The 14,633-nt window shown below is 39.6% G+C and overlaps 3 protein-coding genes across 5 annotated transcripts in view; 2 read left to right on the top strand and 1 right to left on the bottom strand.

Moving 5' to 3' along the window:
- Window positions 1-508: 508 nt before the first annotated feature.
- Window positions 509-3,436, bottom strand: pfdn2 (prefoldin subunit 2). The gene is made up of 4 exons (XM_084552414.1): window positions 3,336-3,436; window positions 1,971-2,059; window positions 1,652-1,775; window positions 509-1,486 (listed from the first exon to the last, which is right to left on the bottom strand). The coding sequence occupies exons 1-4, from the start codon at window positions 3,414-3,416 to the stop codon at window positions 1,295-1,297; spliced, it is 486 nt and encodes a 161-aa protein (XP_084408540.1). The 5' UTR covers window positions 3,417-3,436; the 3' UTR covers window positions 509-1,294.
- Window positions 3,437-3,765: 329 nt separating this feature from the next.
- Window positions 3,766-7,534, top strand: nit1 (nitrilase 1). Its single transcript, XM_084554424.1, has 6 exons — window positions 3,766-4,205; window positions 4,498-4,731; window positions 5,502-5,605; window positions 5,707-5,843; window positions 6,263-6,388; window positions 6,458-7,534. The coding sequence occupies exons 1-6, from the start codon at window positions 4,117-4,119 to the stop codon at window positions 6,722-6,724; spliced, it is 957 nt and encodes a 318-aa protein (XP_084410550.1). The 5' UTR covers window positions 3,766-4,116; the 3' UTR covers window positions 6,725-7,534.
- A 2,087-nt stretch (window positions 7,535-9,621) lies between these two features.
- Window positions 9,622-14,633, top strand: part of clcn3 (chloride channel 3) — a 43,467-nt gene continuing 38,455 nt past the window's right edge. For all 3 annotated transcript variants that reach the window (XM_084544769.1, XM_084544774.1, XM_084544775.1), the window contains exon 1: window positions 9,622-9,927. The gene's annotated coding sequence lies outside the window, so the exon portion shown is untranslated. The remainder of the gene's footprint in view (window positions 9,928-14,633) is intronic.

Below are 14,633 nucleotides of genomic sequence, written 5' to 3' on the forward strand. Positions count from 1 at the left end.
ACTGTTTCTCACCCATGGAGTAACAAAAAAAGATTGAAGCGTTTAAATTTTCTCTACTACAACCACTGACTAGGACTGCAACTGTGACATCAAGTCATCATTAGTTGTGTATACTGTATGAGAACTTTTTAAATATGTTTTTAAATAGATTCTGTATATTTGTTTATTGCAGATTGCTGCCATTGCTTTTACGTACTTACACACTTGGATTATAAATAAATTATAAATACACTTTGTATTGTAGTGACTACTTACGGATGCCCATTAAGTTTCTAGTGTTGGAAATTAGCTTGACTATACGCACACAGTTCATCAGACAATGCTCCTGATGTTGTCAGTGTTTCTCGGTACCTGTCCTAAAATAATAAATTAATAAGTATTCATGAATAGAGTTTAGTCCATGGACAAAGCTACAAAGGACTGTGTGCAAAAAAAACACAATGCAATTTTGACATTTGTAATTCATGACCATTGACAAAAACATTTTATCATTACAACATACTGTATAAACCACATGGACAGTGCACATCAGGTTCTGGGAGATTCCCTCAGTTTAAACTGCCTCTGCTCAAAAAGAACACACCAGGTTTCATTGTGTTTTCACTGACAAGGCTTTATTATGAAGATGTGGCATTGACATTTCTGGTCAAATAGAGCACAGCATGCGCTTTAGTAACAACTGAACACAAACTGTCCTCAAATTTAGGGACCTCTTTTAGAGGATGACGATAATCTGCACAATCTACAGTCATGTGTTTACAGTATAATCTCATATTCATGCTCAAGACGTGTTGTATAAACGTCTTCCAGGACCTGTTCTACATCTGTATGGATGACTTTTACACAGTTTTAACTGACTACAGGGCCTTGAAATTGTTCACCCCAGTTAAGTTTTTAGTTAAAAGTTAAAACAAATATGTGTATTCATGTGTATGTTTTTGACATTAGCTTTGCCATCTTAGAAAAACAATATTTAGCTAAAGTACTCAGGGGTTTGCATTTAATTGTGAAATTTATACCACAGTATTCAAGCAATGAAAAAAGGCAGACGTGAAACAAACAAATGTGATGTACACTAGCATCAACACTGAACATATATAAGCAGAGCACTAAGTATACGGTTTCGGCCAGTTGTAAATTACAGAATTTTTTCTATTTAACAGACAAGTCCAAATCCAAAGTTGTCCTGCGGAGAGTTCAGATTTCCCATCTAGATTTTGTGACTCCATCTAACATTTTCAGTACTTCAAAAAGAGAAAATGAAAAGGGCCTTGTTGCTGTCCATCTTTACATACTATGAAACTAAAACACCGGCTCCGCCTTTAGATCCTTCTCCTTCGCTTTCTCTGGAGGAAGCCGCTGATTGGCCCTGTGCCTCCGCCTCACCCTCGCCTACCAACCGGATGTTGTAGCGTTCCCTGTACTCTGTGAGTTCCCGTCCTTTTGCCTGCATCTGCGTGTTGATTGTGTCCTTTAGTTTGGACAACTGTGAGAAGAAACGAAGGACATTTTTCAAAATCAAATAATTAGGCAAAGGATTCACTTTGTCTTCTGAATGTACTCATCTCAAAAACGTTTATCACATTTCCAAAATTGAATCTCCAAAAATTTTGTACAAATTATTATTTATTATTCTTTTCTTATCCGTGACCTGTTCTTTGTTGGTTTCCAAGGCGGGTAGAACTTCTTTTACCGTCCTCTCCATCAATACCCCTCCTACTAGACGAAAACACTTTCTAGAAGGATCCACCTCCTTCAGAGTCTCGATAACTAAGCTGAAAGCAAAGCAGCAACGTTAAAAATTAAAACATATCTCATCCAAAGACATCTCGTAATGGTTTGAAATGTTCATTTCTCACATGTATATGTTCACATACATGTTTATTGTTGTAGGAAATAGCTCTGCTGATTAAATGTGAGTGGCAGAGTGGATCGAAAATGCAGCAGACGTGAGAACACCAGTCACCAACCTGTGCTCATTGATGGTCATGTCCAAGTCTGCGGCTTTAGACGCCATGGTGCGCTGTTCCTGACGCATCCTTTGAAATGTTGCCACCACCTGTCACACAAAAACACAAACACACTGGTTCATTTTACTCTGCAATGTGCTGCTGCTGCTGCAGTTATTGTAATTGTGTAGTTGATAAATTATTCATTGACTAAAATACAACTGACAGGTACAAATTGACAAACACATGGGTGGAGTACTTTGGATTTATGACTGTTTGAGATGTCATAATTTTACTTATTTTAGAGACTAGAACATAAACACAGCATACTGCAATGTTTAGCTATAGAGCAAGAAGAATCAGAAATTCCAGTTTGAATAAACTCTGTTTAAGACTATCATTTACAGAAGTACAATATTAAGCTCGTACTTGTAATTTTCCAGTATTACATTTCAGAAACTACTTTTAAATCATTTAATCTGACATATTTATAAAATAGCTGTAGTTACTAATTATTGCACTAGTCTGATGTTTCCTAAATGCTACATCCGTAAAAGTATTTACCAGTACATAACATTTTATGTATTTGACATTGATACAATACTATAACAAATTGAATTTAGCATTTAATTTATTTAACTGCAAAAAAAATAAATAAGTAAATGCTAGAGCTGCCTTTAAAATGTCTGGTTTTGTTGCTGAGGAAGTAATATTTGGGATTACAGACTATGTGTATGTGGCGAAGTTATAGTGGGGATTTTTTTTTTAATATTTTCTGACATTTTCAATATTAAATATTAATTAACAGACAGACTAAGTGGAAATTAATCGTTAGTTACATCCCCTTGCTTAGTAAAGTTACGTGAAAATTGTGTATCACTACAACAAAAGCATCTTGGTTGCAAGATTTATGTGACAGATTATTACACAATAACAGTATTGCTGTTTATGAAAATGATCTGACTTGTAGCATGCCTCTACATCCATGAAATAGGGTCGGGAGGTCTTCAGTGTTAATTATAGCTCCTTCCACTGTGAGGCAGCTAATTTAAGTGGGCAGACCCATTCACCAAACCACACCACCCCTCCACAGGCGTGCGCACATTTAAATAGAGCTGAAAGTGTTTAAATTTTAGCCAGAAGCACAATTGTCAGAAACACATGTTAAATATCCAAATAATATACATGGCTTCTCTTTGTCTGCCTTTGTTGTGTCGTTTTGAAGCGAAAAAGCGGAATAATGGCCGGGTGGTGGCGATGGGGAAGCTAACGTTAGCTTTAGCTTGCTGGGAGTCGGTTGGGCGGCTTTAGCTTCGCCGGACGCGGATGAACAACAACAACAACGAATGTTTGGACTAAAGCAGCCTGAGCCGGGGGTGAATGTACCTGTTCAGCTGAGGGACCGGACGGTTTTCCGCCGGCGCTGCTGCTGGATTTGCTACCCGTGCTGCTACTGTTGGCTGCCATCTTGGAAGGGTGTTGCTGAGAAGGACCCCGGCCAGGAAGTGCAGGGCTGGTTGGTGTGAATGCCTGTCTGTAAATAAAGTCCGGAACAAATATTATACATGTATTTATATTTTGGTTCCCATTCCCTTCAAACTACAAAGCTAAATGTTATAAATGTTGTTGGAAACATGTTGCCTTTTTTATGTAATAGTTATGGAGCAGCAGTTTATTTGCAATAAGCATTACGATTTTCCCCATGATTTTATCTTTCATAATGCGGTAAATTTGATTAGAAAATCACCATAATTCCTCATAGGACTTACAAAATATTCATTTTTTTGCAAAGAAAACATTTTCTAAAACATTATTATTTTTTCCCCCAACAAAATAATATGTTTACCTAGCACCAACCAGCTACACCAGCATAAACCCTCTGGGAGCAGCTCCAATTTTGAAGTGTAATTTGCTTTTTATATTGCATCTGAATCTGTATATTTTTGCAAAATGAACCTTGTTGATCACACAGACACACAAATACTCTCCGGTAGGTGGAGGTAGTGTGTCTAATGCAGGTTTCTAACCAATGACAAATAGCAAAGGAGAAGAAGAATTGCGCCTTCCTGTAGCAAAGGACTCAGCTGAGTTGAACCTGAACGCGGACTCATAAGTAAATATGATACTGACATGGACTGAACAAGGAAGGTGACACTGTCTGGGATCAATGTTCAGAATCAGGTGCATTTTGGGAGCATCTGCAAAGCGTTTGGCCTCAGGCTCAGCTTTGAGACACAAGATAAAGCAACAAAACAGGTATGTTTATTATTGCGACAAGAGAATGAATTGATTTTATAGCTTTGATTGAAAAGAGTTTCCTGTTATTTTAATTATTTTGCAAAGTTAATGTGAAATATGCAATTAAAATGCAATGTGATTGAAAACAGATCATTTTGTTAAGTAGATTATTTAAATGTCACCATATTATAGAAAAATGACTGAGTGCAAACCTGTTCCAGTACAAAACAACAAGTATATAACAGATTAACCTGTGCAGTCAATGATCAACAATAGCTGATATGTGATTGTTTGTTCTCTCTTCTCTCAGGATGTCCAGTTCACCTCACCCACTGGCTGCACTCTGTCAGCTGACAGCTACCCCGGACAAAGAGGCCAACTTCTCTGCTTGTGAACAGCTGGTGGAGGAGGCCAAGCAGCGCGGGGCCAGCATGGTCTTCCTACCTGAAGCCTTTGACTACATTGGATCCAGCAGAGAGGAGACGCTGTCGCTGTCAGAGAGCCTGGAAGGGGACACAATCTCAAGATACACTCAGCTGGCCAGGTTGACAGTTTTCTATTTCTGTTCTAGGAAAGATTTGAAAAGGTTGATATGTTGGTGATATCAAAAACAAACAGTGACACTGATATATGTTCACTGAGCCACACTGACTGTAAAGTTTGTTGAGTCCTACACAATATTTTTCAGTTTTCTGAAAGTAAGAAATCCCTGTGCAGTCTTACTCTTTCACAGCTTTTTATCTGATAAATAAGTTAATTAAGACGTCATATGTGCAATAAAAATTGGAGTCAAGAAACCAGCAATATAATGTGCAGTTTATGTGGCCTGTGATTGGTCTAAAATGCATTTCCTTGTTCACATGACTCAGTGGTTGAACGAACACAGAAAGTTCTAAGTCTTCTCTATGTTCTGTTCTGCAGGGATTTTAGTGAAACTAACTGTTGATCCACATTTATTCACTTCAGCTCCAACATGAGCTGCTCAGTTTCACTCGCCATTGTGTGAAATGCAGAATGAAAGTCAACACAGCTGACCAGTTGCTGCCTAGTGTTTCGCTGATGTAATCAAATAACAATACAGACACACCACCACACAGGTATAAATGCTTTTGATGACGTAACCCCCTATGCTGTAATTACGCTTAAGTCTGGAGCAAAGTGGGATTTAGTGTCTTGCCCAAGGACACTTTGGCATGTGCCGGGGCCAGTGATTGAACCACCAAGCCTGTGATTTGTGGAAAAGCCCTCTCTACTACCTGAAGGTAATATCCTGTGTAGAATTTCTATAGTTATTTTAACCTGCCTTTCTTCCAGGAAGCTGGCGGTGTGGCTGTCTCTCGGAGGATTTCACGAAAGAGGACACGACTGGGAAACAGATGGACGAATCTACAACAGTCACATCATAATCAACGATAGAGGTACTGTCCACTGAGCAATCCCTCCCTGCTTTTTTCTCACACTTTCCAGTTTGTACATGCATGCCTTACTCTGAACTGACACGCTCTCATCGCACCCGCAGGTGACGTCGTGTCAGTCTACAGGAAGTCTCACTTGTTTGATGTAGAACTGCCAGAAAAGGGCGTGTCCCTCAAAGAAAGTGCCTTCACCATCCCTGGACCATCCCTCGTCTCCCCGGTTCAAACGCCAATCGGCAAGGTCCTGAGATAATATCCACAGTGTGTGGGGCTGAAAATGCTCTTGATTTTTTTTTTGGATTAGGTGATAGTATGAAGGGTCTCGCTTTGAGAGGAAAACGCTTTTGTTGTGTCCCTATAACTTTACATGTAGTGTCTTTATTTTGCTCATACAGTTTGGACACAGAGTTTGTTTTCTTAGCTGTTCGTCAAAATATATTGAAGCTACGGATATATAATTAATATGGGCTTAAAGAGCAGCTTTAATTTGTATATGCACATTCAAATTTGAGGAAAGGTGTAAGTAGGAATTGGAAACATATTTGTATCCCCTATATTCAGGGGCTCCAAAGTAATTGGGCTCATTTTATGCAGAAATGAGGGATATTGCTGCTCCAATTTAAAGCCTGACGTCAACTGAGCCTTTTCTTGTTCATATAGGTGGGCTTGGGCATTTGCTACGATCTAAGATTCCCTGAGTTGTCACTGGCTCTGCAAACACACGGGGCTGAAATCCTGACATACCCATCAGCCTTCACTGTAGCAACAGGAGCTGCTCACTGGGAGGTAGGTTGAGTCAATAAAACACACATGGATTACCATAAGAATGGGCTTTTACAATGTATTTGTTGCCAGGTGTTACTGCGTGCTCGGGCAATCGAGACCCAGTGCTTCGTCCTGGCGGCGGCACAGGTCGGTCAGCATCACGAGAAGCGGTCGTCATACGGCCACGCCCTGGCGGTGGACCCCTGGGGCGAGGTGCTCGGTGACTGTGGAGGAGAAAAGCCCGGCATGGTTCTAGTGGAGGTGGACCTGGAGAAAGTCAGGAGAACCAGGAGGAACATGCCGGTCCAACAGCACCGCAGAGACGCTGCTTTCTACCACAGCCTGGATCAAACCTGATTATGACACAAGTGTAAAACTGCATCACAGGAAAAGACTACAATTACATGCTGATACAGGCTAAATAGAATGAGTCTTTAATTAACAGCCTGCAGAAGTCACATTTCTGTCTTTCTGCAGGATGAAAGCGACAAGTGATTTGATTAATGAAGAATCAAGAGAAATGACGTTCAGCTTGTCTGTTCAAAAAGGCTTTCCGTGAGAGAAGCAGCACGGAATCTAGTCATATTAATTATTCAGACTTGTTCTGCTCTGATGAGAAGAACTGTAGATCACTGGAGGAGACGGTGGCTGAGGCAGTGATCTGAGCTTTATCGGTTTAAAGTCTGAGTCCTCCTTTCATCCCTGCAGTAGATAATCTAATTTCCACTTAATAAAGTTAATTCAAGCCTTTTATCCATTCAAATCAAGGAAATCAGTTCAGAGCTCCAGCTCAAAACTATGACATTACCCATACAGATCAATAGATGGTACTATTGGGCAGTAAGAACATAGGAAACTGGAGGAAGGGGTGTGTAAAATATACCTGTAATTGTTTCAGTATTAAATTAAATATAATTTAAAGGAAGATTATTACTGTTTTCTTTGGTCAGCTCCATTGGCAAACAAAATCTTGGATTATGCACTGACTACGTATTTTAATAAGAACTCAGTTTGAGGTTTCAGTATATACACTGACAAGCCACAACATTAAAACCACCTTCCTAATATTGCGTAGGTCTCCCTTGTGTCTCCAAAATAGTTGTGACTCATCAGAGAATGGACATGGGCCTTCTGAGGGTGTCCTGTGGTGTCTGGCAACAGGATGTTGTAAGTGGGGGCCTTTGGGTCCTATGGGTTGAGGGGAGGGGGCTCTGTGGATCATCCCACAGATGCTTGATCAGTTTGGGATCTAGTGAAGGGATCCGGGTGCTACATGTCTAAGTAACATCCACACAAATGCCAGGACCAAAAGTTTCCTAGCAGAACACCACAAGATTAATTACTTTTCATGTCAGTGGTTTTAATGTTGTGGCTGATTGGTGTATATGCAACCAACCTCTCCCTAGACTACATATATGTCTTGGGGGGTGTCTACGGGCAAAGAAACGGCTGTGTGCTGGGGTCACCCGTGTTGTCAACCTCTATAGAAGTAGAGAGCCCTGAACTCTCACATAAACCACCACCCAGCACTGGTTCAAGTACATTTGGGTTAAGATTAAAACACAGGAGGTGGAAATGTTCTTACAACACATGAGTGAAGCAGACATCAAGATTACTATGGAGGACATCAGTGAGAACAGTCAAGCCCTTTTAGACTATTTAGTGCACTTGACAAACCAAGCAATCGTTTGGGACGCTGTGGAAAAATCTAAATTAGAAATAATAATAGAATAAACCACCTTAAACCTGCCTCAACAAAACTCCTCAACCTACCCTAGGTTTGGTTTGGACACTTGTTAAAGGAGCCTGTAAGTACAACTTTGCCTGGGGCCCCCCAGAACCTAGAACCACCCCTGGACAGAAGCCTCAACACTACTATATAGGAAGATCAACAAATTAGTGTTGTGTTCCCACCAACCTTTTGAATATGAGCTTATCAAATCCACTAATTGTTATGACTAATATTCTCACTTTTGTTGAGTTTGCCTTGACTTGTTATTAGAGGCAAAGCATTAAAAATGTTAAAAGAAAACTGGTTGATCAGAATAGAATTCTACTACGCGAAATTTGAATCTACCGCTGTGAGTTTTACTGTTTATAGAAACATATGTGCTACACATAAAGTGCATTGGTGCTAGTAGCAAATCTCTACTGGCTACCGTTAGCTAGTTTAGTTAAGTTAGCCTTGACAAGAATCCAATGCTACGTGATTTGGAAAAAACGTACCCTTGTGGCTGGCTATAGTGGCTACAGGTCATAAGTCTTAAGTCCCGCACCCTTCATAAAAGTGACACTAAAAACTCAAAGTACTCTTTAAATAAAGTTTCTCCAAACGTGTTTGTTATTTTAGGTAGTTATTATCACGATAATCCACGTTCAAGAGTCCATTTCCCCGGATAAGATGGGTTTTATTCGTTATTTGCCACTATAAACACACTCTGACCATTAGTTAAATATTTAGTTTCACCCGAAATATTTAGATTTAACATTTAGAATTAGATTTAGATTTAAGATTTAGATTTAAGATTTAGATTTAGATTTAGGTTTAACATTTAGATTTAAGATTTAGATTTAGATTTAACATTTATATTTATATTTAACATTTATATTTAAGATTTAGATTTAGATTTAACGTTTATATTTATATTTAACATTTAGATTTAAGATTTAGATTTAGATTTAGATTTAACATTTAGATTTAAGATTTAGATTTAAGATTTAGATTTAACATTTAGATTTAGATTTAAACATTTAGATTTAACATTTAGATTTAGATTTAGCATTTAGATTTAACATTTAACATTTAGATTTAGATTTAGCATTTAGATTTAAATATTTAAAATATCTCTAAGTTGACAAATATTGTTATAAATGTGCAAAAAAGTGACTCTCAAAAATTCACACCAGTTTTTTAAACATTGAAGCTAAATGTGACAAAATGTTGCTGTTATTTTCAGCATGAGCCGCTTTACAAACGGCACCCCATATGTTCCCACCAACCTTTTGAATATGAGCTTATCAAATCCACTAATTGTTATGACTAATATTCTCACTTTTGTTGAGTTTGCCTCGACTTGTTGTTAGAGGCAAAGCGTTAAAAATGTTAAAAGAAAACTGGTTGATCAGAATAGAATTCTACTAGCGTTGATATATCATAATCAAGTTGCTTAATCGATTAATCTATTTTCAAAATAGTTATTTATCCATGTTGTCTCCATTTAGACTGACTAATACGGACCGTAGAGTCATTGTTAGAGTCATCTGTAGTCGGTGGCTCCATTGTGTCTTCTCCAGAGGTTTGATCGCAGAGATCGTCTGAATAATTGATCGAGCTGCTTTACTACCACGGAGACGGAGGGTGGGAGTCGCCGCCGCCGCCGCCGTCGGGTTAGGAACAGGAAGTGAACGTCACTGACACAGGAATGGGACCGCAAACAGAAAACACCATCATGATGAGGAGAATGTCAAATCCCTTCGTGTAGGAAAAACAAGTTCCCAGCTTCAACTCAGGAATAAAGGATGAATTGCTGCGTCCGAGCTGGATTCGAGGCATCAGGAAGGTACGTCGCTCCGTTTTCTGTTGCGGCAGCGGAGGTGGAGGTTTGTTAGCTGCTGGGGAATGGAAATGTTTCACCATCCGAGGCCATCCATCCCTGCATCCTCCTCCAAATGTTGTGAACCCGAACCCTCTTGCTGCCGAACAGGTGCTAGCTTGTTTGCTAGCCGTGGAGGTTAGCATGCTAGCTCGGGGTGAGTGGGAACTAACGTTGAAATGAACCGTTAGCTTGTGGTCTCGCGGGTAGTTTTGGGGGATAATTTTGTGGACGCGGGCGCTCTGCTGCTGCCAAGGCAAAGCAAAGCTGTTAGACTTAGCTTACAGTCTCACAATGCTGTGTTTTATTTCTTTTTTTCACCATTTAATGCAGATTTAACGCATGGATGGCTAACTGCTGAGCGGTGCTAGAAAGTACTGTCAGTGAGCTGCCATGCTGGCTGTGTCACGGCTGTTTTTCATCATTATTATTAACATGTCAAGTTTGTATTCTAAAAAAATGAATTCTTCTTAACTTTTACCTCATATATGTAAAAAAAGAAAAAATACTTATATCTATGTTCGTAGCTGCGGATAAAACACTTATATAAAGTATGTCAACTTTGGTTTTAGTAAATTTCAACGAGAACAATTTCAGCATCTTATAGATCAACATGAAAAGAAATTAGTTACAACCCTATTTTTTATTTATTTATTTATTTTAAATAAGACACAGACACATTTGTGTAGCTGTGACCAGAATGCTTGTTTTACAGACACGTGTTTCTATTATTTTGGCAACCCCATTTCAGCCAGTGGGCTGGGCTAAATAACAAACACTTGAGTGTTTAATTCAATCCAGTTTAACAGCATCACAAATTACATCCTCCACACTGACCATCCAGTTGAATTGCCACCTTTCTGATGCTGCTTCAACGTAAACTGAACCTTATTAAAACCATCAAGGAGGATTTAGTGCAGGACTATTATGTGAGGATGCATTTGTTTTTTCTAATGTATCTAATGAATTGGCAAGTGAGCGTGTTTATGTCCTCATATTAACTTAGCCCTATCACGTTTTTCTTGGCCTTGACGTTTAGAGTTTAATGCCAATCAGAAACTCAGGTTAATGTTTCCCTGCTCTGTGCTCACATACTCAGGTTGTGATCTGTGATTAGCTGGCTGCCATATCACAGCAGAGTCTGTTGCAGTCAAGCAGAGGCTACAGAACATTCAGACCAAACAGTATGCTGCAACACTCTTAATTTGATTTCCTTTCCCTCTCGAGTTGATCAGCACCCCTGTGACTGTGTTATGCGTGTCCGGACCTCTTGGCTCCGTTCTGTTAGCCGTGATGTTTGAGTTTCATTCATAGTCAGGGGGTCATGACATCTCACGAAATTGTTCTTCCCTCATCTCATCAGTATGACCCAGTTTTCCTGCTGCTTTGTAGTCCTTCTGAAAGTATAAGGTTACACTACACATGCCGGCGAAGATAACAGATGTTGCGTGGCCTGCGCTTACAGGCTTTTGTAAAAATAACTATAAATACATTCATTTCCTCCATCACAGACGTGTTATGCAAACACTTTACATGCATATATTTAGGGCTTGCACTGTAGTCATTCCCAGAGTAATTCACTTTTTGTGAATATGTCATGACATCTGTTGGATCTGTTTTGTTATTTTGCCAATTGTACAAGTTTAGTTGATGTACTTGACCTGACGAGTGGCCCAAAAAGAATTTTTTCACCTTGAAATAAGAAACAGAGACAAATTAGTGCAACCACCACCAGCATACTCTGAGTAGTTTTGTTTAAAAATGACCCCAAATTATCAATTGTCAATCAATAGTAGAGACAGACACTAACATTATATTAACATTTGAGATTCATCAGATCAGGATTTTTTTTTTCAAATTTTTAATTTTACATAAAAATTTTTGTGAGATTTTGATCAACTGACTTTTGACTTTTGTATTGTGGAGCTGGTATGTAAATCTGTTATGTGCCATTTGTTAACAGTTATATCCATTTCATCTTCTCATATCTGACATTAACTGTGTTCATGATATTTGTGTAGTATTTTCTCAGTCTCTACTCATATTCACAGCTTCAACAGTCAGTGACGCGGTCCGTGTTGGCTGCCGACTGTCTGTATTTTGACGAATTGCTATTAATTATAACGAGTCAAAGCTCCGTGCTGCGTTGGAGCTGCTGTACGTTGAATGTTTTGCCACAAAGTGGTCAATACATTGACGGCCTGCTGCACTCTGAGGGACGTCCGTGCTCAGTGTGGAGGAGTCTTGTCGGATAGAGGGCGGCCAAAACGCTGAGTCACATCTCAGCAACGGTCGCCTGGGCAACACCTCCATAGTGACCGACCGGTGAGAGATAAGGCCCCCACGCTGCTCAACTAGTTGTGTAACATCAGCAACACTTTGTTCCCTCTCTGCTGATCACGCTGCTGATCTCGACATCCTCCAACTGAGAACCGTGGCATCTCCTCAATAATCAGCCCACACCAGTCTCTCTGAGATAATTACTGTTTAGATTTCTGTTGCGAAGAACGAGAGGAAACATGAACATGAATTAAGCAGATTGTCATAATTACAGCTATCAAATTTCACAAACAGAGAGGAAAGAAAGGGAAGGCTTATAAAGCAGTGCAGAGAAGATAAAAGGACACTGTTAATGTCTATTTTATATTCTCGCTCTAATTTGTGCGGGCTAACAGAGCTCCATGAGTCAGCATCCCTGCTGTTTGGGTTTGCTTACAATGTTAAGATTACCACAAAACCTGGAGTCCAAACAAAATTGATCCTTTGTTGCTCTCTGATTGGTGTGCTGTAGGGCTGCAGCAAACAATTCTCTTTTTCAATCGACTAATCTATTATTTTGATTATTTTTCAAACGAACGTATGGACCTCCATGCTGTGATGATAACCGCAGCTAAAGGATGCAAAAATCCTTTGAAGCGGAATGTACAGGGAAATTTACGGCAAGACTAAACTCAATGTAATGGTTCAAATATTCAGTGGCTTTACTGTTAGGAGTCATTTTAACTTTACTCAGCATGCAACCACTTTGCCGCCTTCTTTTGGATTTTTGGCAGGTTTGAGCTACTGGTTTGAGCCCTCTGCTGGTTAGTTAACAAAGAGAAACGTCTTTCAAGCATCTGGCTTTCTGTTTACTGACTTTCCTCACTTTTTTGACATTTTGATAAGGTCTTTTTTTAGCAAACATTGTGATGTGTTGACATATTTCATGCAAATCGATGTATTTAAGTAGTCGTTGTAATCAATGATGTTGACGAGTCGTTGCAGCCCTAGTCTGCAGACCACCAACCAGAGACCTCCTTCCCTTTGTCAAGTCTTAATTGCCTATGTTACTGTTTCTAGGTTAGACAAACAATAGCAATATGGCGGTCCATTCAAGGTGTCCCGATCAAGTTTTTTTGCACTCTGGATCCAAAACAGATGCTTTAATATTGAGCATCAGGCGATCTGAGTGTCCTAATGCAATCTTATATAATCAAAATGTCCTGCCCTTGAGATTCATAACAGCTTTTCTTATCTTATTTATATTCTCCTAGATCATGTGTGACTGTATTAAGTCCAATAAATAGTGCTCCCAGAGTTAATGTGATAATAACACCTAAACTAAAGTTCCGGTAGTGCCGTGGCTGACATGTAGCGTTGAAGGAGTAGCTCTTACCTTGGCTCCAAAATCTCCAACAGACGGTGAAAGCCTGTGTACAACAGAAATGGGCTGGACATCTAACAATCATAAATGACGTAAACCTCACTGGCGTACTTTTCATCTGGACACTATCTCAAGGAAACTTTCTTCTCCCCAGCGCTCAGTGTTTGTTGTTCCGTGTAGCCTTTGCCTTAGTGTACTCAACATATTCCATTTTGTCAATATTTATTTTTGTAGGTGACACATCAAGTTGGTAGTATCGACTAACGATCTCCTACTGCCACCTCGCCAAACATCCACATTGCATAATTTGTATATTGCTGTCTGACTGACTTAATTTTCCAGAGTTTAGTTCTTCCACACAACAGCCATGTTTAGTCACATCATGTTTATGATTTTGGTTCCTCTTCATCTTCGATGTTGGCACCTTTGGCGCTAGCCAACCCCCACTAGATGACGTTTTAACGCTACAGAGATGTGGGTTTGGTTTATGGCAGACCTAAAACAAATAGCTACAAAAGATCGGTCTCGGTCGAACCTTGATCTGATCATTTTAAAAATGCCTGGATCGGCCCAAATGCTGATCTCCCGATACCCAACTAGACTCTGTTATTACAGGTTTCCAATGTTTTCGATGGAAATTGGCCCATAGCATGGCTATTGTTGGTTGAATCTAGCATCTGTAGCATAGGAAGTTTGCCAAAGGGTAGGATGGCACTAGTTGGTGGTCAGCACACCAATACAACAATCCCATGGCCAACGAAGGGTCAATTGTTAAAGGTGGTGAAACAACATTGAGGTGATGAAGCAGAAGTAGAATGTTTTAAAAGGAAAAAAAAACAAGCCAATGAGCTCACCTAGAACGTCTCTGTATCGGCGTTGGCTCGGCAAATGAGCTGAATTGAATTTCCTGGCTACGCTGATTTGATATAGCTCAAAGGGAAGTCCTGTCTCACTGTGAATCCGAGTGATTGTTGGCTCAGGAAAAGTTTCTCTTTCTTCTTTGCCTCACATTGTGGAGTTTATTTCAGTG

This window comes from Chelon labrosus (assembly GCF_963514085.1).
Source record: "Chelon labrosus genome assembly, chromosome: 1".
In the NCBI taxonomy this organism is placed as follows: domain Eukaryota; kingdom Metazoa; phylum Chordata; class Actinopteri; order Mugiliformes; family Mugilidae; genus Chelon; species Chelon labrosus.

Coding starts and splice junctions, on each gene's coding strand:
- nit1 (XM_084554424.1), top strand. CDS start 4,117: ATGTTCAGAATCAGGTGCATTTTGGGAGCATCTGCAAAGCGTTTGGCC. Junction 4,206..4,497: donor AAGATAAAGCAACAAAACAG/GTATGTTTATTA, acceptor CTCTTCTCTCAG/GATGTCCAGTTCACCTCACC. Junction 5,844..6,262: donor TTCAAACGCCAATCGGCAAG/GTCCTGAGATAA, acceptor TTGTTCATATAG/GTGGGCTTGGGCATTTGCTA.
- pfdn2 (XM_084552414.1), bottom strand. CDS start 3,416: ATGGCAGCCAACAGTAGCAGCACGGGTAGCAAATCCAGCAGCAGCGCC. Junction 1,776..1,970: donor ATGACCATCAATGAGCACAG/GTTGGTGACTGG, acceptor CTTTGCTTTCAG/CTTAGTTATCGAGACTCTGA. Junction 1,487..1,651: donor TGGAAACCAACAAAGAACAG/GTCACGGATAAG, acceptor TTCTTCTCACAG/TTGTCCAAACTAAAGGACAC.